General features: G+C 39.0%; 1 protein-coding gene across 1 annotated transcript in view; it reads left to right on the plus strand.

The window, feature by feature from the left end:
- The first annotated feature begins 2,103 nt into the window (after nucleotides 1–2,103).
- ITGB6 (integrin subunit beta 6) overlaps nucleotides 2,104–20,930 on the plus strand; it is a 29,176-nt gene continuing 10,349 nt past the window's right edge. The window contains exons 1-12 of the mRNA XM_059475766.1: nucleotides 2,104–2,142; nucleotides 2,317–2,393; nucleotides 3,132–3,211; nucleotides 5,972–6,176; nucleotides 7,090–7,336; nucleotides 8,193–8,358; nucleotides 8,882–9,043; nucleotides 9,786–9,881; nucleotides 14,491–14,580; nucleotides 19,183–19,317; nucleotides 19,527–19,944; nucleotides 20,406–20,628. Coding sequence (XP_059331749.1) covers nucleotides 2,333–2,393; nucleotides 3,132–3,211; nucleotides 5,972–6,176; nucleotides 7,090–7,336; nucleotides 8,193–8,358; nucleotides 8,882–9,043; nucleotides 9,786–9,881; nucleotides 14,491–14,580; nucleotides 19,183–19,317; nucleotides 19,527–19,944; nucleotides 20,406–20,628 — 1,883 coding nt within the window. The 5' untranslated portion in view covers nucleotides 2,104–2,142; nucleotides 2,317–2,332. The remainder of the gene's footprint in view (nucleotides 2,143–2,316; nucleotides 2,394–3,131; nucleotides 3,212–5,971; nucleotides 6,177–7,089; nucleotides 7,337–8,192; nucleotides 8,359–8,881; nucleotides 9,044–9,785; nucleotides 9,882–14,490; nucleotides 14,581–19,182; nucleotides 19,318–19,526; nucleotides 19,945–20,405; nucleotides 20,629–20,930) is intronic.

Consider the following 20,930-nt stretch of genomic DNA (forward strand, 5'->3'; position numbering starts at 1 on the left):
GGAGATCTAATAGATCTCTTAATAATCTAATATATTCCTAATAATCTGCAGAAATTTAGCTATTTTATTCAGGAAAGGCTTAGTTCAGATAGTGTTTGGCAGCCACCTCACTCAGAGGCCGGCACTTAGCCTCCAGCCACGCTATTCTTGCCAAGTCCTATATAAAATATTACCTCACAAGCAAGTGGGGAACTGATAATGTCACACAGAATTTGTAAGTTTTATGTAGGCTGTATTACTAATTCTCTCTACACTTCAAAGTTTGATATCTTGAATCCAAGAATGAGTGTTGCTAATTGCCAACTGTTCATCTGGCTGGTCCTTAGTTTGAGACACTGCTGGTGGCTGAAGCACTGCCACTGAGTCCTGTCCTGAGAGCTATAAGGTGACCTTCTACACTGAAAGAGAAAGCACTGGGTTTTGGGCAGCTGCAAGGCTGTAGATATAGTAGCAATCTTAAAGGACACATACACAAATGTCAGTCAGACCCAGGGAAGTAGGATATTTGAGTGGCATGTTACAGGAGGATGTTTTTCTTAGCAAGAGCAATCACTTTTTGTTGATTCCACTTCTTTTTGACCTTTTGTGATTACATAGAGTGTTCTCACAGAGCTGTGTCTTCACAAACTGAGGGAATATAATCTAATCAATGCTTTTTTCATGCCACATAAAATTGCTGTAGCTGAGCAAGTGCTTTACAAAGGGCACTCATAGGCATAGAGAGCAGTTGAAGGAGATTTAGCAATGTTGTTGTAAATAGAAATGTTAAGATACCATTCCACAACAGCCTAAACTGGGCTAAATTTGGCCCAAGATATTCTCACCTTTCCTGCCAGTTCTGCCTCAAACTCTGGACTGGGCAGCCACAGGTTTTAAGGGACAAAGCCAGATGAAAGCCAGCCCTCCACTTTCTCCAGAAAAGGTGATTGGGTTTTGGTTGGATCAGTTTGAGACGCGGCGTGTTTGGACATGAGCGATGACTAGTGAGAGCAAAGGGGTGGGAACACAAGGGCAGAGCAAAGGTGGCTCTGATGTAATCCAGAGTGAGTTACTATTGAAACTACCCACAGTCTGTGTAAATACTAGTAAAATTGGATGTGCCTGGGAATATTTCCAGGCACTAGAAGGAGATTGTCTATGCTATTAGACTGTTAAAATGCTCCCTGGCATGAATTTGACCTCTTCCAGTCAACACTCTCTGCAAACAATTTCTGGGCACAATTTGGTTGCTAGAATGCTCCCAATAGGCAGTTTGCAATCATAAACTCAAGTCTTTCTGTGCCAGTTGGCCTCAATATCCAGGAATGTTTCAGGCATGTTGAATTTAACTTATACAGACCCATCCCTACTATGACTATTGCAAATCCTTATGAAAAGACAGGACTTATCTTGAAAATTTATTTTTAAAACAGACAATAGCAGAGCATAAAAGATGGGAAGACATGAAATCCGGAAATAAGGAATTTTATTTCCTTTTAATAAGGTGGTAAGAAATACGTATTTTGTGTTCATTTCAGGCTGGGAAGACGGAGGAGAGATAGCAATAACTTGCTATGCAGTTATTTCTGTGCTGCAGAATATTCGGCCACTTATTGGGCAGAGTTAAGGCTGACATGATTCTTTTTTCAAATCAGTTGCTGTACTGGGAATTAAATTATTCCTCCTTCTATATATTTAAAAAAATCTACAACTGCAGCATTTCCCTTTCAGTTTGGAATGTTAATAAAATCAATGTACTTGGTGTCTTGAAGTAGTGAAGCAAAGTCCTCAGTTTTAATCTGTGATTAGTTTGGGGTTTTTTCCTTCACAATTCCCTTTATGAGTTTCCCTCCATATCAGGAAATCTGAAAAACTGGGATTTTTTTCTTTTCTCCAGGTATACTCACTTGGCAATCTTAATGATCCATCTCCCCTCGGGGCACAGTTAAAGGTGTTTTTTGAAGGAGCTTTAGAAGGGCTGTTGTACAGCGCAAACACGGTCTCTGGGCTGGGTTGCTCTAGGACCCAGAGTGACTGGGACAGACAGAAATCTGCACCTGAATGAATTTTCTCCGTATGCCTTATAAGGAGTCCAGGAAAACAAGGAAGTGATAACCATGTTCACGTTACTGTGTGCACAGCTTGTCCTCCCTACCTGCCCAGGTAGCCCTTGTTTTCACTTTTGTTCATGGTCCGTCCCGCTGGGGTTGAAGTTTCCTCGCGATCCGGTGTACGTGACACCTGAAAACATACCCTCCAGGAATGCATGGGTTTTACGACAGTCTACCTTTATGCAGACCATAATTAACAAGCTATTATTTTTTTTTTGTCCTGCAGCCAGCACTGAAAACGGATGGGGATTGAATTGCTTTGCCTCTGTTTCCTATTTCTGCAAAGAAATAACTATGTGCAAGGTAAGGCTCAGGGGCAGGGAGATCCATTTCAAACCATTTTGTGTTGTTTCTTGCTTGAAGTTGACACAAAATAGCTTTCTGCCTTCTGTATTTAATCTTTCCTTTCTATTTAATGACGCTTCTTTGACAGGCTGCTGTAGGGCTGCATTGCCATTTCATCTACAATTTGGTGGTCATTATGTAGCACAACAGGTTTGAAAGAGACAGACATTTGAGCAACTTTGTTTTCATTAATCACAGTTTGATCTGCTAAGAATCTTTCCTATTATACATGTGGCTGAGTGTTTCTCTGGTAGTTACACAATGGACAAAAATCATATCAAGTATCTACAGAGCTGAGTGAAGCAATATTAAGCATACAGAGTGAGCATAAATCTGTTCTTTTAATATCCCTGACTATGTGGGGAATGACTTACCTACACCATACCAGAAACACATGTAACATTCTATCAGGTGCACTGGAGGGAACAAGTTAACATGTTCTAAGTGAATGCCACCCATAAAGCACGCAAAAGGAGGTATGTTAATTGCCAGCAATTCTGAGGTTTTAATCTTTATTGGAGAGTTAATCTTTTACCAATAGAACTACTGTTAAGAAGAAATTTTATCAGTAATCCTAAATATGGCTAAATATGTGCATTTTTCACCACCCATATTCTCTAAATGACAAGTTTCTTCATAAATTGAATGATTCAGCATAATATTAACAGGCTTTTATCTTCTTGGATTTAAATTCAGGGGCCTGTTCTCAGGAAAGCACAGTGACTTGTGAAGATTGTTTGCTTTCCGGACCACACTGCGCTTGGTGTTTGCAAGAGGTAGAGTGATAAAAAAAAAATTTCAAAGTAAGACTTGAAGTCTTTGTAGTCACTCTGAGTGATGATGAAGTATTGACTTAATTGGGTCAGCTCAGGGTTTTGTAATGCATGCAGCACTTAGTGAAGCCTTCCTGGGGAGCAGAAGTGGAATTTAATCTACTCTACATGATCTGTTATTCATAGTATGGTTGTTAGGATGTTTGTTTGTTTGTTTGTTTGTTTGTTTTCTTGTCTGAAAAAACCACAAAAACATCAATCTTCCAAACCTAAGGCAGAAATAGGGGGGTCTCAGGTCATCAGCCCAAGGGCTGGCTCACCCCCAGCACTGATGGAGAAGCACCAGACACAAAGTCAGAAGCCAGACTGTGTGTTACAGATTATATGCCAAGCCAGACAGTGCAAACAGAAGGTTTGCAGGTATCAACAGTGTAGAAGTTTGCAGATGTAAAACTTCCATCTAGTAATTACTATTCTGTGGTTGATTTTAAGTGTTACAATAATGTTGGCTTTATGATTCCTATGATATAGACGTGTTTTTGGTAAAACATTAGACTTAAAAAATATATCTGGATTTGTTTCCTATACCTTTATTTAAGATTTTCAGTGCAACCTTAAGGAAGTGACTTCACATTTCTGCTTTTAAAACTTTCTCCTATAAATGGTGCTAAATAATATCTCCCCAGCTCACAGTAAATATTCTAGCTCTTAGTGCATTAGCATTAACAAGATAGTCAGCTATTGCAACAAAAACTTGACAGAAATATTAGAGAAATAGTCTTTTTCATTTTAGTTTCTGGATTGCACCTTTGCTACTACCAGTTTTTGATGGCTTTGGGTACAGCGATATGACACAGCATGGGACTAAAATACTCTTTACGAAATAGCTCGGCAAGAAAAAATCTACATGTTTTTAAAAAAATCTAAAAAGGCGTCTTTAGCCATTTGCAAAATATATTGCCATGGAGGTAAAAAAGACCCCACATTAGTATGTTTGCAGTAGTTTTTATATCTGTACTACAAAATAGAATTTTGTTGAAATTGGATCACATAATTTTGACTACTGCCATGTATTTTCAAGGAAAAAAGAGCCCAGTATAATTTATTGATTTAAAAAACCCCAAAGCCAAACCAAATAAAACTGTGGAACTATTGAAAACTTCACTGTAGTAAACACGAATTTTCTTCTTTGTTCGTAAGCTCGTTCATTTCTTTGTTAGAAAACAGCCGATCAAGCATGCAAAAGGCATATGAGCTTTAGTGTCAGAGCAAACAAAAGCACCTCCAAGGAAACTGTTTTCTGTAGGATAGGAATACACTTTGTAACTGTATTATTTGAAATATGAGGTTGTCTCTTCACACATTTTGAAAAGTTACAAACTGTGTAAATTAAGGAGATGACATGGATCTCCCTGTGAAAGGTTTATAATGGTACATGTAATTTATGTGTGCTCTATTCAAGAAGCAGTGGGTGAGAGTTTTGCCTGAGCAAAGGCATCAGGTTCAGTCTGGAGAATAATGAACCACTGTTCCCAGCAGGTGTCTCAACACTTCCACCAAAATATATAAGATCCCTGACAATTTTCAGGCATGAAGGGTGATATTTTGGTGAAAAAATGGTCATAGTTCTGTTTTTAATAGGTTTAAAGTAAATTTGTTTTGTTTTGCATGGAAAGTTTTAAAGTGACTGAATGAGAATATTTGTGGCTTAATGGCTGATCCATGGGTTGCTTTCCCAGACCTAGGAGAAAAGAGCAGATGCATGGTATGGGCCCATGAATCCCTGCCAGGAACTGAATGTTTCAGAGCTGGTTCTGCCAGGCATTGCCCAGGCTTTGGTCAAGAGGGCTGGCAGGCCAGAGCAGTATCCAGGACACACCTGACTGATTTTGAGAATCTTAACTATAGACATAGCTCTGGGAAATGGTAATAAAGCACAGAAGCCTTTTTGTAAAAGTAACCATTAACTTCACCACCACGTGAGGTTAGTACCCACCCTGTAGCAGTGCTGTGGAAAGGAATGCATATCAATGCTCTGAATTGGGTAATGACAATAAACTGTGAGATATCCAATTGATATCTGTAGGCTTTTGATTTCCTCTGGCTGGTAGAAGGTCAAGGAGGATTGCTGGGCCAAATACAGGTGTGGGGATGCTGAGAGCACCACTGGTGCTGAGGAACAGTGCTGGGCACCAGGCAGAGGAACAAAGACTTGATGCCTGCTTTAGTGAACAGGTTAAATGAGAGCTGAGGAGAAAGTGTAGGTCAGAAAAAAAGAACTAGTAAACACTGGGTACCCACAATCTGTTTGTCACAAGTTGCCCAGGAGTTTATTATCAGCAACACTTTTATTGAATGATGTTCTTCAATCTGCAGTTCTAAACTTTATAGGAAAGACTAATGAATTTGTGGCATAATCCTGTGATAGAAAAGGCAGTGGCTCAGAAAGGCTTTGTGTTATCATTCCCAGTACTGTGAGAAACCAAATGCAGCGAGTGGCACAATTCCCATTCCCCAACAATAGAGCAGTTTCTCCCAGGATAACAAGCTGGTGTAAGTTACATTAATTATACACCTGTGTGACATGACCCATGAAGGGGAAATTTGGGGTTCTGTGCCACCTATATCTAGTTCTGCACTAGTTTGCACAAACTTGCACTTTGTTTCCATTCCCTGAGTTGGACTGACCTTTTGTGGGGCGGGTGCTGGTGGCTAGTCAGTAAAAACATTTAACTCATCCATTCCTTCTCCTGTTTGCATTAGAATTACACAGACTCATTTGGAATTCACGGGAGGTGTGATACCCTGGAAAATCTTTTGTCCAAAGGATGCCAGCTGAATTTGATTGAGTTTCCCATTTCAGAAGTAGAAATTCACAGGAATGATCCCCTAACTGCATCATCCCAGAAGAACAGTTCTGATGTCACACAGATTTCTCCCCAGAAATTAACTCTGAGGCTGCGACCAGGTAAGTCATAGATCATAAGTTAATTTCAGACAGTGTGATAAACTGAAGCTTCTTGGGTTGAACAAGCTCAAAAATATCTTGACAGAATAAAGATAAAAACCTGTGTTGAGTCCAAAATTATCTGTTGACTCATCACATGAAAACTAGGTTCAGATGCATTCAGAACATTTTCAGAAGTGCTGGGTACATCATAAAAAAAAGGATATATATTTTTAGTTCCTCTCTTCTCTTGCCAATGAGGTGGCAGGGAGAGAATGAGAGCCCCTGGCTCCTCCCCAGCTGAGCTCCTGTGCCTCTCCCCTGCTGGTCTGGCAGAGTACCTCCGAGGCAACATAAAATCTTGCCTTGAGGATTTACAAGATACCAGTGGCACTTAAGGTAGCATTCCAGAACCATCTTGGGGTCCCTCTGATTTGAATTTTTCTTGAAGAAAATTTGGAACAAAAAAAAGGAAGAGACATTCAGTTAGGTCACGTCATAGTGTTGGAACTGAGAATAAAATCTCTGTATACACTTTGACATTGTTCAAATTTTTAAAGGATATGATAGGACCCCAAAATGCTACCTCTAGTTTTAATTAGCTTCATAGCTAAATTTTCTAAAGCTGCATACTGCTGAAGAGATGTTTTCATACTTTTCAAATTATAGCAATCAGTTCTAATTCTGTGGTTTTGGCATTACTGAATAACTGTTTAAAAAAACCCCAAACATTAGAACTACTTTTAATTTTTCAGAACCTTATGTGAGATTTTTTTGTTGACAGGCAATCTTTGAAATATTTTTGTTAATGCTACTGGTGCTTTAAAATACCAGATAATTGTCACCATAGTGAAGTTTATGAAGAAATTGGCATTGGTCATGTTTTCTGCACAAAAGTGCTGATATGTTTCTCACTTTCCCCTGACCTTAACAGGACATGAGGAAACAATACAGATCAAGGTTCGCCAGACTGAAGATTATCCAATTGATCTCTACTACCTCATGGATCTTTCAGCCTCCATGGATGATGATCTGAACACAATCAAAGAACTGGGTTCAACTCTTTCCAAAGAGATGTCAAAACTGACAAGCAACTTTAGACTCGGGTTTGGATCTTTTGTTGAAAAACCAGTTTCACCGTTTATCAAAACTACAGCTGCAGAAATAAGCAACCCTTGCAGGTAGGCAGGGAAAATCCCAACATCTGTCTGCATGCCAACACTGTCATAATCTTTAGGCTACAATTAATTTCAGCATCTTCACTGGAAACTCTCCCCTCCTCCAGCTGTAAATGGATCAGTTTGTGGAACAAGATTTGGTTCTTTTAGTTTCACCTTCTGATCATCCTTCTGTTGAGTTGTAAGTTATTAGGATTGAGGAATCTGGTAGTGAGTCTGCTTTTTAGCTTTTGCTGCTAGTTACAAATGTGTTTAATATGTTAACAAAAAGGTATGTGGCATGTAGTTTTGTATTTTTCTTTAATTTTTTTCCTTTTCTAGAATACATATAAAAGAACTGTATGATTTACACTAAGGAGTTGCAAGCTCAAGCCCAACATGGAATACCAGTCCATCAATGCTGTTCTCCTGATTTCCCCCCCCTCCTTAAGGTCTAGCAATTTCCCCAGCCCCTGGCTGGCCTAGCCCTTAGCTAACCTATGTATGGGAGAAGCTGGGCTCTACAACCTGGAGCAGGACTGCAGCATCTTGGCGGTCATCTCTGAGTGCATTAAGGAGTCACAGATTCTCATATTCTTTCAAATATGAGATCAAGGCACAACAGGAGGCATGGCAAGGGCTGCACGTTGGTAACTGGCTGAATTACTCTGCTCCAGGAGGCATTTCCCAGCCTTTGTGCAGATTTTTTCCATTGCCCAAGACACTGAATGCTCTTTAATTATCTTAGGTTTGTCATTAATTCTTCTCAGGCAGAGAGAAGAGACAGAAGACCAAAACAAATCCAGGCAGCCCTCTGGAGCAGCCATTCCAGTGATTTTTTACTCTCTATTACCCATAAGCTCTCTCACTTTTCTTACAGAACTGTACCCTATGAGTGCTTACCCACCTTTGGATATAAAAATGTTTTGCCACTAACAAATGATGCTGAAAAATTCAACAAAATTGTGAAAGGACAGCGAATTTCTGCTAATATAGACACTCCAGAGGGAGGATTTGATGCAATTATGCAGGCAGCTGTTTGCAAGGTACTTGAAACTTCTAGGTATACTATTATTCCATATATAATCTCTTCTAGTATTATATGCTGGTATTTCAAAGTGACAGATTATTTTTCAAAAATTTTTAACACAAACCAAGAGCCTCATTAAATTTGTGTGAAAATACTTTTGGCTGTACAAGTAAAACATGCATATTGCAATATTTTAGTCTAAGTTTCCTTTTAATTGCCAGGGACAAATAAGCCCAAATATCAGTATAATTACTGTGTCTGTTTTTCTGTTTAAATATTTTTTATTAACTATGTTTAGAGTAGTAAGCAGATTGACATGAACATGGCCAACCCATGTTATTAAACACAGGGATGGGGAAACAAAATGTTAGCCAAAGACAATGGAATGAAAATCATCCCTTAGGAGATGTGTTGTCTTTGATGCTTCCTTGAGAACGATGCTATTCATTCATTTTGAGATGCCGTTCTCCAAATATTTTGCTGGTTTCCTATGTTGTGATGCAATATATCTTGCTAAACTGATGTGTTTAAAATGACAGGAAAAAATTGGCTGGAGGAATGATTCTCTACATTTGCTGGTGTTTGTGAGTGATGCTGATTCCCATTTTGGGATGGACAGTAAACTGGCAGGGATTGTTATTCCTAATGATGGGAACTGTCATTTGGACCACAATAATGAATATTCCATGTCAACTGTTCAGGTAATTACTGACAAATTTTGTACACTCTCACATTCTGGAAATTTAAAGACTAAGACAAGCAACAGTGAATTACACTTTTAGCACTGAAATGTGTAAAAGCTAGGGAATCCAGATATTTCATGTAATCTATTTTATTTGTAACTGCATGTTTGAGTAAAGAGAGAACAGTTTGTTTGTATGGAATCAGGATAGATTATAACTAAGAAAAAGGAAAGAAAAAATACAATTTCTACAACAGGAAAGCCCATGGAATTAGACTAAATAGTATTTCCTTCTGCAGGGAAAGCAAGATTTGCATTAATTATGTTCCCTGAAAGGGTTTGAATTCAGGACCAGTTCAGGAATTTGCAGGACACTGTTCCTGTATGAGAACTTGCAAGTTTAAGATTCAGTGTTCAAAAATACTGAATATATACTCCATAGTATTCATTGTAGGACAAATACCATTGGTGCAGTGCAGTTCTTTGGATTAAATATGTATATATAACACAGATGCTACTGAGCCAAAGCCCCCACTAAGGAATCTGGCTCTGTACTTTTCACAGAGGGGTTTCCTTAAAAACAACATCAGGAAATTATATGCACTATCTTTTATTTTGTATGTGTGTATTCCTAATTAAAGTTTATACTACACAGAGAACAAAGTGTTCATTATGATCACTTGAATGTGTCTTTCATGGGAGACAGGAACTGAAAGCACATGAGAAACAGATTTATGTGCCTCTCCTTTGTTTGTTTGCAGGAGTATCCAACAATTGGACAATTAATTGACAAACTTGTGCAAAACAATGTTCTATTAATTTTTGCTGTAACAAATGAGCAAGTTCACATATATGAGGTGAGCAATCTAAAATGATCAGTTTTGCAATGTTTGTTTTAAAGTCCACCTTTTTTCACAGCTGACACAGTAATTCTAGTACTAAGGACTGAATTCTAAAAAAGATATTTATGTGATAAAATAACTAGGAAATTGTATATCAGAGGAAAGCTCTTCTGCTTAAGTGCTTCTTCATGTATTGATTTTGGTATTCTAAGGTAACTTTTAAATCATATTTCAAGCTGAATCACACTAATTCTTTAAGTCAAGGATTGACAAACTGCATTGCTAAACTATTCAGTATCATCATTATGATTAGCCTTTTGTATTTTATAAGGCTAGAGGAGAGCTGAACCTTTTCTCACTTTTGTAAAGAATATACCTGAAACATGCAGTTATCTTCACACACTAAAAGAGATTCTAGATGAGTTCATAGTGGGTAATAAGGGGGTTTGCAGCCTAAGCTTGCTTGCCTGGCCACACCCTGCTGTGTGAAAGGGAACAAGCAGAGAGAAATTGCTTGCCCAAATTTATTCAGGTTGGTTGAGAGGAAGCCAGTAAGGATGATCCTGCTGATAGAATAAGACCAGCTTTCTGAAGGAGAAGCCTTCGCAAAACATTCTGTATTATTGCCAGAAGTACAGTAATGAGGAGAGGTGCTTCTCTGCTGTGATTGCCACGTCAAAGATAGGAAAGAAAGAGGGGAGGGAAAGAGAGAGCAGCTGAGTCCTTGAGGTAGTCACCAGTAGGTTTTCTATTTCTACCTTCTGTGTAACCCAGGGAAGACCCCCCAAGTACTTCTGCAACTGATTCTGGGGGCGGAGTTGTTTTGAGTAAGACTGATGCTCCAGCTGTTTAACAAAAGTAACAAGAGTCACAAACTGCATAAACTGATTCTCAGATTACAGCCTTGACAAGGGAAGGAACACTCTCTGTCTTGAAGCACTGACTGCCTTGCATTTTTGAAGACTGTATTGAGTACTGAGCTGGATCATAAACATTTAGATTGATAACAGTAGAAGTCAACCACTTAAAAATGCAGTGGCTTCAGCTATTTCTTAATAGAGATCCAATTAATGACAACTAAACCATTTTTCCTTATAGATTTTTTTAATAGGTGGTTCATGAATAGGGGCTGTTAGGAAGGTAGTTGAGAAATACCTGTTTGATTTACAGAGCCTTTTTTTGTCCAAAGAAATATTTCTCTTGCTGATGGCAGTGTGGTTTACCTTGGAAATTGCTTGTGGTCACCCTTGAAGCTAACCACCAGCATTCTTACCAAGGTGTTTCCATTTCAGTATCCCTGTGTCAGTATCAAAGTTACCAAGAGGAACCCTTTGGTAACAGGGAACACTAAACAACGGCTTATAGCTAACACAAAATACAAATCATGGTTAGCCCAGCTAGGGAATGGTTTGCTCTTGTTGCTTTCTTTGTTAGGAAAAAGGAGGTACAACTGCTTTCTCTTTTACAGGGTGTATAATAATCCCACTGAATATAATCTATCTGCTGATTTTGTCTTTTAATACAACTTTCTTCCACTAATGGAATATTTATTATATATTATATATTATTATATCTACACTAATTCCACTAATGGGAAGCTATATTTGTTATGGTCTGCTTTTTGTCCTGTTGGTGACGTGGAAAATCAGTCAAAGCAAGTACAAAAATCATACACAAGTGTCGCAGTGCAGTTTTTCCAAACAGCAACTACCTTTAAAGGTTCTATGTAGGGTGTGAACACAGGGAAATACATGAACACACTGCCAAGTGTTCACCTCTGCGATGCAAATTTGTAATATAAAGGTAAATAACCAGTATCTATACTTAACAATGTAAAAAGAACAAAGCATGACAATGAGAATTATTCTTGTGGTAAGGTCTCTGCTCAGGTAGCCTGGAGTGGTGGCAGAGGACTCTAAAAGTTTTGGTGTTTCACTTCTCTTGGAAAGCTTCAGTGCTGGAGATTCTGTAGTCTCCCTCAAAACCCCCTTCCATTTATCCTTTGAGGTGTAAAGATTCTCCCCAAATATCTTATCTCAAATCTACTTGAACTCAGCTTCTAATTACATCAGATACCAATACTGACTGTGACTATTTATAATAGAGTTCTCAGGGACAAGCTTACATTAAAATTACTGTGAGGACTTAAAAAGCACCTCTTTAAATAGACTTGATAGATTCCATTTGTCTTAAGTGCGGTGTTCAGACTGTCAAATATATATTTTGTATTTCTAGCCCTGCATAATCCCCAGCAATTTAGCCAAAAATAATTCAGTCATGTAATGTTCTTGATCCTCTCCAACTGAATTTTCAATTTATCCACTTACATGTATATTATTATCTAACACAAATCTTAGGGGTGGCACAAGCACAGAACACCTAAGCTTGTAACAGAGCTGGTGTTGCTTCTGAACCTTTCATGCACCTAAAAAGCTACAGCAGAGTAACCTCAAGAGATGATTTAGATCTGATGCAAGAGAAGAAAGAAATTTCTTGACACTGAACCCTGATAATTGGAGATTATTTTTTAAAGGATTTTTTTAAAAAAAGTATTTTATAATACATTCATCTATGTCTAACTTCTAGCATCATTAGTCTCAGCTGAGTCTTGTCCAAGCATCAGGGGATGTTTTCATTCAATAAAAACTATTCACTCAAAAAGCATCTGTGAATATGGCAATAATAATTATATTTTAACAAAACCTACTTTGGTACAAAAGAAAACACCAGTCTAAGCTTTCATGAAGTAGTTGCCACTATTGCTGTTGTTATTTCTTTTCAAGAAAAATTCTTTTAAAATGTATTCAAACTTAGATAAGGAAAAGACTCCATCTTTAGTCCCGACTAAGCAGCATTTCTTTTGAAACAAAAATTACTCTTTTTTTTTGATTAATTATTTCATTTTATATCACAGAATAAATAGGTTGAAAATTAGGGTTTCAGACTGTATTGCACTGCTGAAAATTGAACTAAAAATACTCTCCGCACTCATACAGAATTTGAAATTATTTTTATATATTTGGTGTGGCACACTATGATCAAAATTCTTCTATCATTTACACTTCTAAAATATAGACATAACCCCACTGAGCTCAAATATATAACTGTCAAATTTATTTTACATGAATCAGAGTATCCCTATAAAATGGCAGTTCACCTTTTAATGAATATTTGCCAAAGGACTAAATTCCATCATATGCTTTAGATATTTAGCAATAGCAGCACCCCAAAAGCAGCATCTGTCTGCATCACCTTGGCAATGGTTGAACAGAAATATTTGCTAAGAAGTGAGGTTTAACCAATGGACTGGAGACTCACACTTGGCCTGGGCTTGAAATACCATCTTTGTATCATCATGCAGAAAATTTTTGTTCCTAGAGGAGAGATCAACCAAAGTGTTCAGAGCAGCACATCCCTGCTGTTTGTTTTGCATACCACAGATTAAAGGGGACTGTATTTTAAATTCCAGGTTTGTAATCTTTTCTCTCCGAAGGTCCACATGTACCAAACACAGAGTTTCAATATTCCAAGAATACTTGAGAGGGCACTAATCGCAGGAGGTGTCAGGAATGCAAAGTTGCCAGCTGTAACATAAAATGCAGTTAATCCCACTGATTCACAATAGCACTAGAAATGTAATGAATGATAACTATTCCATACATAATGCATAAAATAATCACAGAGCTTTTGGAGATATGGAGGTTAAGAAAGATATAGGAGTATCACATTACTCATGTTTATTAATAGTTTTCTGGATATTTTCCTTTTATTTAAAATAACAGCATTGATATGATAATGTGTAAAGGAAAACTGTTCCTACAATGCTTTTTTAAAAAGATGAACACATTGTTTTCCAAAGGCATGGTTTAAAGCAAGGGAAGTTCACATAGTTAACAATCAGGCAAGGCAAATTTTAATTCATGGTATTTAAAATCTAGATGTCAGATATCACGCCAGTGTCACAGTGCAATTTAATGCAAAAAGAGAAGAGAACTTTTCACTGAAATAAATTGCTAAATTGGCACTGCATTATTCACAGAAGTTCAACATAAAATCCATCAGAGCCAGAGATCACTGAGATACGTGTGCAAAGACAAAAAGTGACTGCAGCTGCTGAATGTAGGGTCCAAGACTCTTGAGCTCTGCAACAACACTAGAGCAGCTGAATCTGTTTCTGGATATTTTTATTAAAGAGAAATACAACTGTTGATAAAACATATCTTCCCTCTAAATTTGAAAAATTAGAGCTTGAAGCATACTATAGTATCAAACTTCCAATCACAGAGAGGTGATTTAACAATATATGTTCAATGAATTTTAAATGAAACCGGCTCTTCTCCATCTGACTTTTTCATTAAGACACATGCAATGGAGAGTGAAAGGAGTGAAAGAATTCTTGAAAATGTTGCTGTTATTTATTTCACTTGGCTTCAATCTACTTGGTTTTGTTGTCAGCTCCTTCATTTTTGTTCATTTTCTGTTTTTTTTTTGTTTTGTTTTGTGTTTTTTAGGGTTGGGGGGGGGGGTTGTTTTTTCTTTCTTCAGGTTTGGAGGTTTTTTAAGATGGTAGCTCCTTCTCACCTAGACTTCTGTTGTGCTTTAAATTAATTTTTTATATTTCCAGAATTATGCAAAGCTTATTCCTGGAGCTACTGTTGGACGACTACAGAAGGATTCTGGAAATATTCTCCAGCTGATCATTTCTGCATATCAGGTAAGATGGGTGCAATGCAGCTTCTTCCTTCATGTTTACATATCAAACTTTAGTTTGCAGTTTGGTAAAGAGATATGTCTTTGATTCCTTTTATGAAATTGAATGATTACATAATTTTTTATGTTAGGTGCTGACCTTAACAGGAAAAGTGTTCACTCTGAGGATTAAGTAAGCACAGAAACAAAATTCCTATAACCTTCTGTCAATCCTTAGTTCTGCTGGAATGCTGAATTTATATCATTGTGTCATCTGCATTGCCTTCTTCATATTCCTGTACTTTACACCTACTCTTAATGCTTCTTTAATATTCAGGTCTCTCAGTTCCACATCTCAACAGGGACCCAAGCCTCTTCCTGTCGGTAGCTGCCACCAGAGCAGACAAACAATTGCTTTGCAGGAATATCTGGGGAAAAAACCACTCTTCTATGCTCAGTGCTCTTCTCTGCTTTAGCAATTTGATGCTGCCTCTGTGAGGCTGTTCTGGGGTTTTCAAAAAGAACAATACAGGAGCCAACATGGGTTTGTTTAGGTAATGCCAGGATTTGAACGGGTCTGTTTAAGTAATACAAAGAAACACTTTAATTATGTCAGGAACATAAACACAGCACTGCTCTTCAGAGCTTTGTTTGTAAAATGCATCCTGAGTGCCTAGCTCTCTTCTGTCAGAGGAATGTTTTTAGGCAGTTGTACAGATCTTTGCACAGATACATCAATTTACAAACAGGCTGATATCCATAGATTGCTCTGTTCTGTCTCAGCCCATTTTTATTAAAAACCTGCTCTACCAGTTGTCTAGAATGACAAATAACCCTTTGCAAATAGCTTCTGTTCCTTTCCTTACTTTTTTTTCCTGCTCTTCTTTCTATCACCTGAATAAGATAGTCATCACTGTGCCAAAATTACTTTGGTCTTACTGATAGGAAGGAAACCAAATTCTTCTAAATCTTATAAAAGCAATGAAGGCAATACAATTTCTGAATTAAAAGTTTTTAAAATGAAGTGCAAAATACCAGGAGTTTCTCCATTTTATGAAAAATTATAAGGGGAGAACTTCAGGGTTAATCTTGGGAGTGTACAAATGTTAATAAATAAAGGTGAGGAAATTTTCTTATGAAAAAAATTGTTGCTAAACTTTGAGTGGCAATAGAATTTCACTTCTGGATTCCAACCTGCTCCTAGTCACATCTGGTTCCTATCAGCATTTCTTCAAGCTGGCAGTCTAATGTATAGACGCAGGTTCCTACATTTAATTGCTGAAATATCATTTTGTTGTCAGTAAGTAATGGAAAAAACACACAAAAGTTGTCTCAGTGCTGTGTCCTGGTGCTTTTGCTGTAACATAAATTGCCTCACTGGAATACTGAAAATGCGAGGAGTGAATCCTTGCCTCTTCTTCTTAGCATCTGCTTATGTTCCTATGGCCTATGATTTTTTCCCTACTCTCCTTTTTGAGCCTGTTGATATTTTTGGCTTCTGTTGTCTTCTATGACAAGAAGGGGTTCAGTTTCACTGTCTCAAGGCACAATTTTCTTATGCCTATTTTAACTTACTTCTAATGCTTTAAATATTCACTGAGTGCATCTTAGTTCCTGAGTTGTAGGGTTCAGTGAATAACAGCTCTGCATTCACCTTATCTTTGTGTCTTCATAATTTCATTATATTGTGTGACTGAGACACCTTCTACACACCAATCTTCTCTCCTAATTAGAGTCCCAGTCCTTTAAGTCTCTCCTTGGTGGCTCCATCCCCTTGGTAACTTTATCTGACCATCTGTTTACCCTCCCTGACTCTCAGGAGTACCTCCTGAGCTGTGGAGCCCACAAGAGCTTGCAGTACACAGTGAGGACACATTAAGGTTTATACAAAGGCACAGTTATGTCCTCTGCCTTGTCCCCAGCCTCCTGGCTCTGTTGGCTTTTTAGCTGCTGCATGCTTTGAGCAGAGCAGGCCCCAGAGCTGGCAGTGGTGACCATGATGCAGCTCCCGAGCTGTTTGGGCTGATCCTGTTCCCGTCTGTTCCAGGGTAGGTTTGGAGGAGCTCTGAGCTCTGTGCTTGCTGCCCTGCAGCAGTGGCAGGGAGGTGACTGCAGGAAGGGTGCTCCTGCCTTTGGGCCATAACTTGTCACAGCCTCATCCAGGCACAGCATGTCTGAACCACGCACCAGACATGGTGCAGAGCTGCACGTACGTTCTTAAAATCCCACATTTCTTTCAAGATGTAAGAAGTGTGCAAGCAGCAACCTGTCACACTCAAAATTCCCTAAAGTCCATTTTATTACACTTAACCTTAAAGGTTAACAATCTTATTGTTTTGTGATTGAAAAATCTTCCAAGCAGGAAGCACTAAATACCTCTTTATTTGAGAGGAGTAAAGGTATCTGAATTTTTTTCAGCTGTGAAGAAGGAAATTACAGGAGACCTACAGTTGAAAATCACATGCAAAACAGAACAAATACGACTTTTGTTAGAGACTTTTCATTATACTCTCAGAAGTGTAATTCAATGTCCTGTGTCTCTGCTTGTTCACTCACAAGAAAAGGAATAAATAACTTTTTACTCCCTGGGAGTAGAGTTAGGCTAAATCTTTTAACACTTTTAAAGTCTTCTTGAGTGTTTACTTGCTGTGCAAACACAAGGTTTGCTAACGCCATTCACCATGTGTTGTCATATAAGAGCTTCAGAGAGGAAGTAAGTTAAGAAAGTCTGAGCTGTCAAAATATTTGTTGCAAGGAGTTCTCATGTTCTTTCCAAGTATAGTTTATTTTCTTCTGTAAGCATATTTCTGCCTGCTTTGTTTAGCATTGAATTCTGCACAACTTCATGTTGTAGAGCTGTAGGCTAAAATGCTTTGTGACAGATAGCAGGCCATTTAATTAAAGCCACTCAAAGAATTTAAAATTTCAGAAAAATTACCCTTTTTTCTCCAGTTTGTAATCCCTGCACTTACACAAAAATGAGAACAAAGAAATAATGTATTAGAAAGGACAGGTAACACAAAGGCATGAGTATTTAGTACTTTTTTGCCTGTTCCATTCAGAAAATTTTTTGAACCACAAATGTTTCTCTGTGAATGGCTTAAAGCTGCTATTTGCTATTAACTGTCTGCTATTTGTCCTCAAACTATGGCCAGACAGTTGAGTAGTTTTAAAGCATCATTAGAAGTACTGACATATATTAGGATCTAAAAACCTTGAATTTATCACAGTTTGCGTTCACTTTCAAGGCTGTAAGATGAATAATTTGATCTCTTACAACAGCAAGGCACATTCAAACGACCCAATACAGACTCCAGAATTCAAAGTATTACAATTTGGTGTTCAGCAGCATTTCATTTCCTCTATGTTGCACTCTGCACCGTGTAATTTTGCAGCTAGTGGAGAGGGATTACTGGTGATACATCCTGCAACCTAAGCAAGTGTCCTCAGTCATAGCTTTAGCTAGAGATTTGCTGGTTTGGGTCCTTTTGGGAGAGTCCAGTTATGACAAACAAATTATTATTGACAACTCTGCATCATTTCAATAGTGACGCAAACATCTACCTCCAAATCAAAGGGAAATGGAAATTTGGGCATATTCAAACTTACCAGCATTACAAACCTGTTGCTCAGGGCACAATTTTACAACCCTAAGATAAATTTCCTAAGAATCCAGAACATGTACACAGGACAGGGAGTTGTCTATGCAGGTTTATACCTATTCTATTTTCACTTTGATTTACCCCACCAGACCTTTACTCCATTGAGTCATCCTGCTACCTTGAGTAGAATGACTCACTGAAGTAAGGTCAGCAAGTTTTCTGTGCTCTGTTTGAAGGGCAGGGGGTATTTTGAAAGCAATTAAATTTCTATGAGCACAAAGTGAAGTCAGTGAGATGTTTTCTCTGCAGTTGCTGAGGTACTTTTGAAAAATTTCCATTTCCTGGATCCACAGAATAATGAAGTCATAGGGAATTTCCCCGTGGCCTGTGATAGGCTTTGGATTAAGGCTGTGTAAGCAAAGTTGCTATAAAGTATTTTAAAGACTTAAAACGTAGACATCTAGTATAAGACAGCATGTGACTCACTAAATGGAAGTTTGATGAACAAATTGATTTAAATAATGGGGATGTTGTTGAATACAGGTTAAAATAACATAAACAGCTCATGAAGCAGGAATTTCCATTGTGAGAAGAAAGGAAGGGAGGGAGCAATATTGACACAGTTTGGCTAATCAGGAAAAGCCCAGACCTAGCAATGCAATCAGGGATGCAAATCTACTCCTCAGAAAGTCCAGACCTAAAACCTGCATCAGTCAGCAGAGTTATGAAAGGTGATTTAATAAAACATTGAATTTGTTCTGCTGGAAGGGCAGGAAATAAGCCCTGTGATAGCAGATATTAAAGTGATACCACCACTGCTTTCCACTGGGTCTGTCAGCATTTGCTTTATTTTGCTCGTTCCCCATTTCTCTTGCAAATAGAGGGTTCTGTAAACTAAGTGCCAAAGCACGAGTGTGCTCCCGTGTAAGTCAGGATAAATTACAGACCACGTTCCTCAGACATGGAGCAGTGGCAGCGCATGGCAATGTTATCACTCCATTCATCTGACATTTTTTTCCTTGAAGGAGCTGAGGTCTGAGGTTGAATTGGAGATCCTGGGAGAGACAGAAGGGCTCAATCTCTCCTTCACGGCCATCTGTAACAATGGCACCTTTTTTCCACATCAGAGGAAATGCTCTCATGTGAAAGTGGGAAATACAGTAAGTGAAGAACTTATTCTCCAAAGACATGAACTTCATATAATTTAGGACACCAAAGGAGAGTTTGCTCTTTATTAAAAGATCTTCCTCCAGACAAGTCACCAAAAAGCAGGCAGAATCTATGGCTCTCTTACTCTGTCCTGTGCATGCACCTCCCAAGCACCCTGCAGAGTTCCCTGTGCTCCCAGCAGCCCCGTTCTCTCTTCCAGGTCTCTTTCAATGTGACTGTTAGTCTCTCTTCGTGTGAAAAAACCAGAAGGCTTATCAAGATAAAACCTGTGGGCCTCAGCGACGTGCTGGAGATGGAAATTCATCCCCTCTGCAGCTGCGAGTGCCAGGCCAAGGCCGAGAAGCAGAGCCCGAAGTGCAGCCAAGGGAAAGGCTCCCTGGAGTGCGGGGTGTGCGTGTGCAGCCCCGGCTACGTGGGGCTGCGCTGCGAGTGCCACGAGAGCTCACTCGGTGCCAGCTCCTGCCGGGGCCCAGCCGAGCAGAGCTCCTGCAGCGGCAGAGGCGACTGCTACTGCGGGCAGTGCCTGTGCCACCCGTCCCCGTATGGAAAGGTCTACGGGCCACGCTGCGAGTGCAATGACTTCTCGTGCGTCCGGCACCGCGGCCTGCAGTGCGCAGGTACGGCCCCTCACGGCTGCTGGGAGCGTCCCCGCTTAGGCCTCTATGGCTCATCCTTGGCTGGGAGCTTGGGAATTTGTATTTTCATCATATACTCAGTCGCAGTCAATTCAGTTTAAAGAGTTACTAGTTATGAATGGTCTTTAGACTTAAAATAGTGTCAGCTATGCCATTATAAATCGGAAGTATTTACAAATTAGGTCGTGCACTGTCAGGATACAAGATCTGCACGGAGGGCTCCAATAAAGAGAATGGAGCTGCAGTGGCTTACAGCCAGGATAAGCAAAGATCTGATCCTCTGGCTTAAAACTGAAGATTTTGGGAGAGAAAGAAAGATGTTAGGAAGAAGAGTTGGAGAGAGCAAAATATTTTCTGTTAAAGAGAATAATTTTAAAGATCATCCTTCAGATTCTTTTTGAATTATCAATGACTGATTTGAAGTATAATAAATGTTTTTGCAGGCAATGGTGACTGTGACTGTGGGGAATGCAGGTGCCACAGTGGATGGACTGGTGAATACTGTAATTGCACAACTGATACCAGCACCTGCATTGCCGAGGATGGGACACTGTGCAGTGGGAGAGGTGAATGCATCTGTGGGACGTGTGCTTGCACCCATCCAGCGGCTTCAGGCCAAACGTGTGAAAAATGCCCCCTCTGCGGTGACCCCTGCAGTTCCAGATGGTAATGTGGTGGCTTTAAACCTCTGATGTTTATATCATCCAGGTATCTGTTTCCTACACAGCCTCAGCAGTGTGTTTATTGCCATGTCTGTAGACTGGATTTAGAGTCCAGAACCCAAGAGCTTCTTTGTCCTTTAAGGTGGGTAGTCACAACTCATACATCAACCATTCATGAGCATTACTCTTGGACAAAAGGACTTTATGTGAAACAATTAAGTCAGCACAGGTAAAAATTTAAACCTCCACTGCTGTCCCTGGCTGTACAACTAATCAGAATGGTGGCCTTATCTGACACTTATATGG

Source organism: Ammospiza nelsoni, chromosome 7, assembly GCF_027579445.1.
Source record: "Ammospiza nelsoni isolate bAmmNel1 chromosome 7, bAmmNel1.pri, whole genome shotgun sequence".
NCBI lineage: Eukaryota > Metazoa > Chordata > Aves > Passeriformes > Passerellidae > Ammospiza > Ammospiza nelsoni.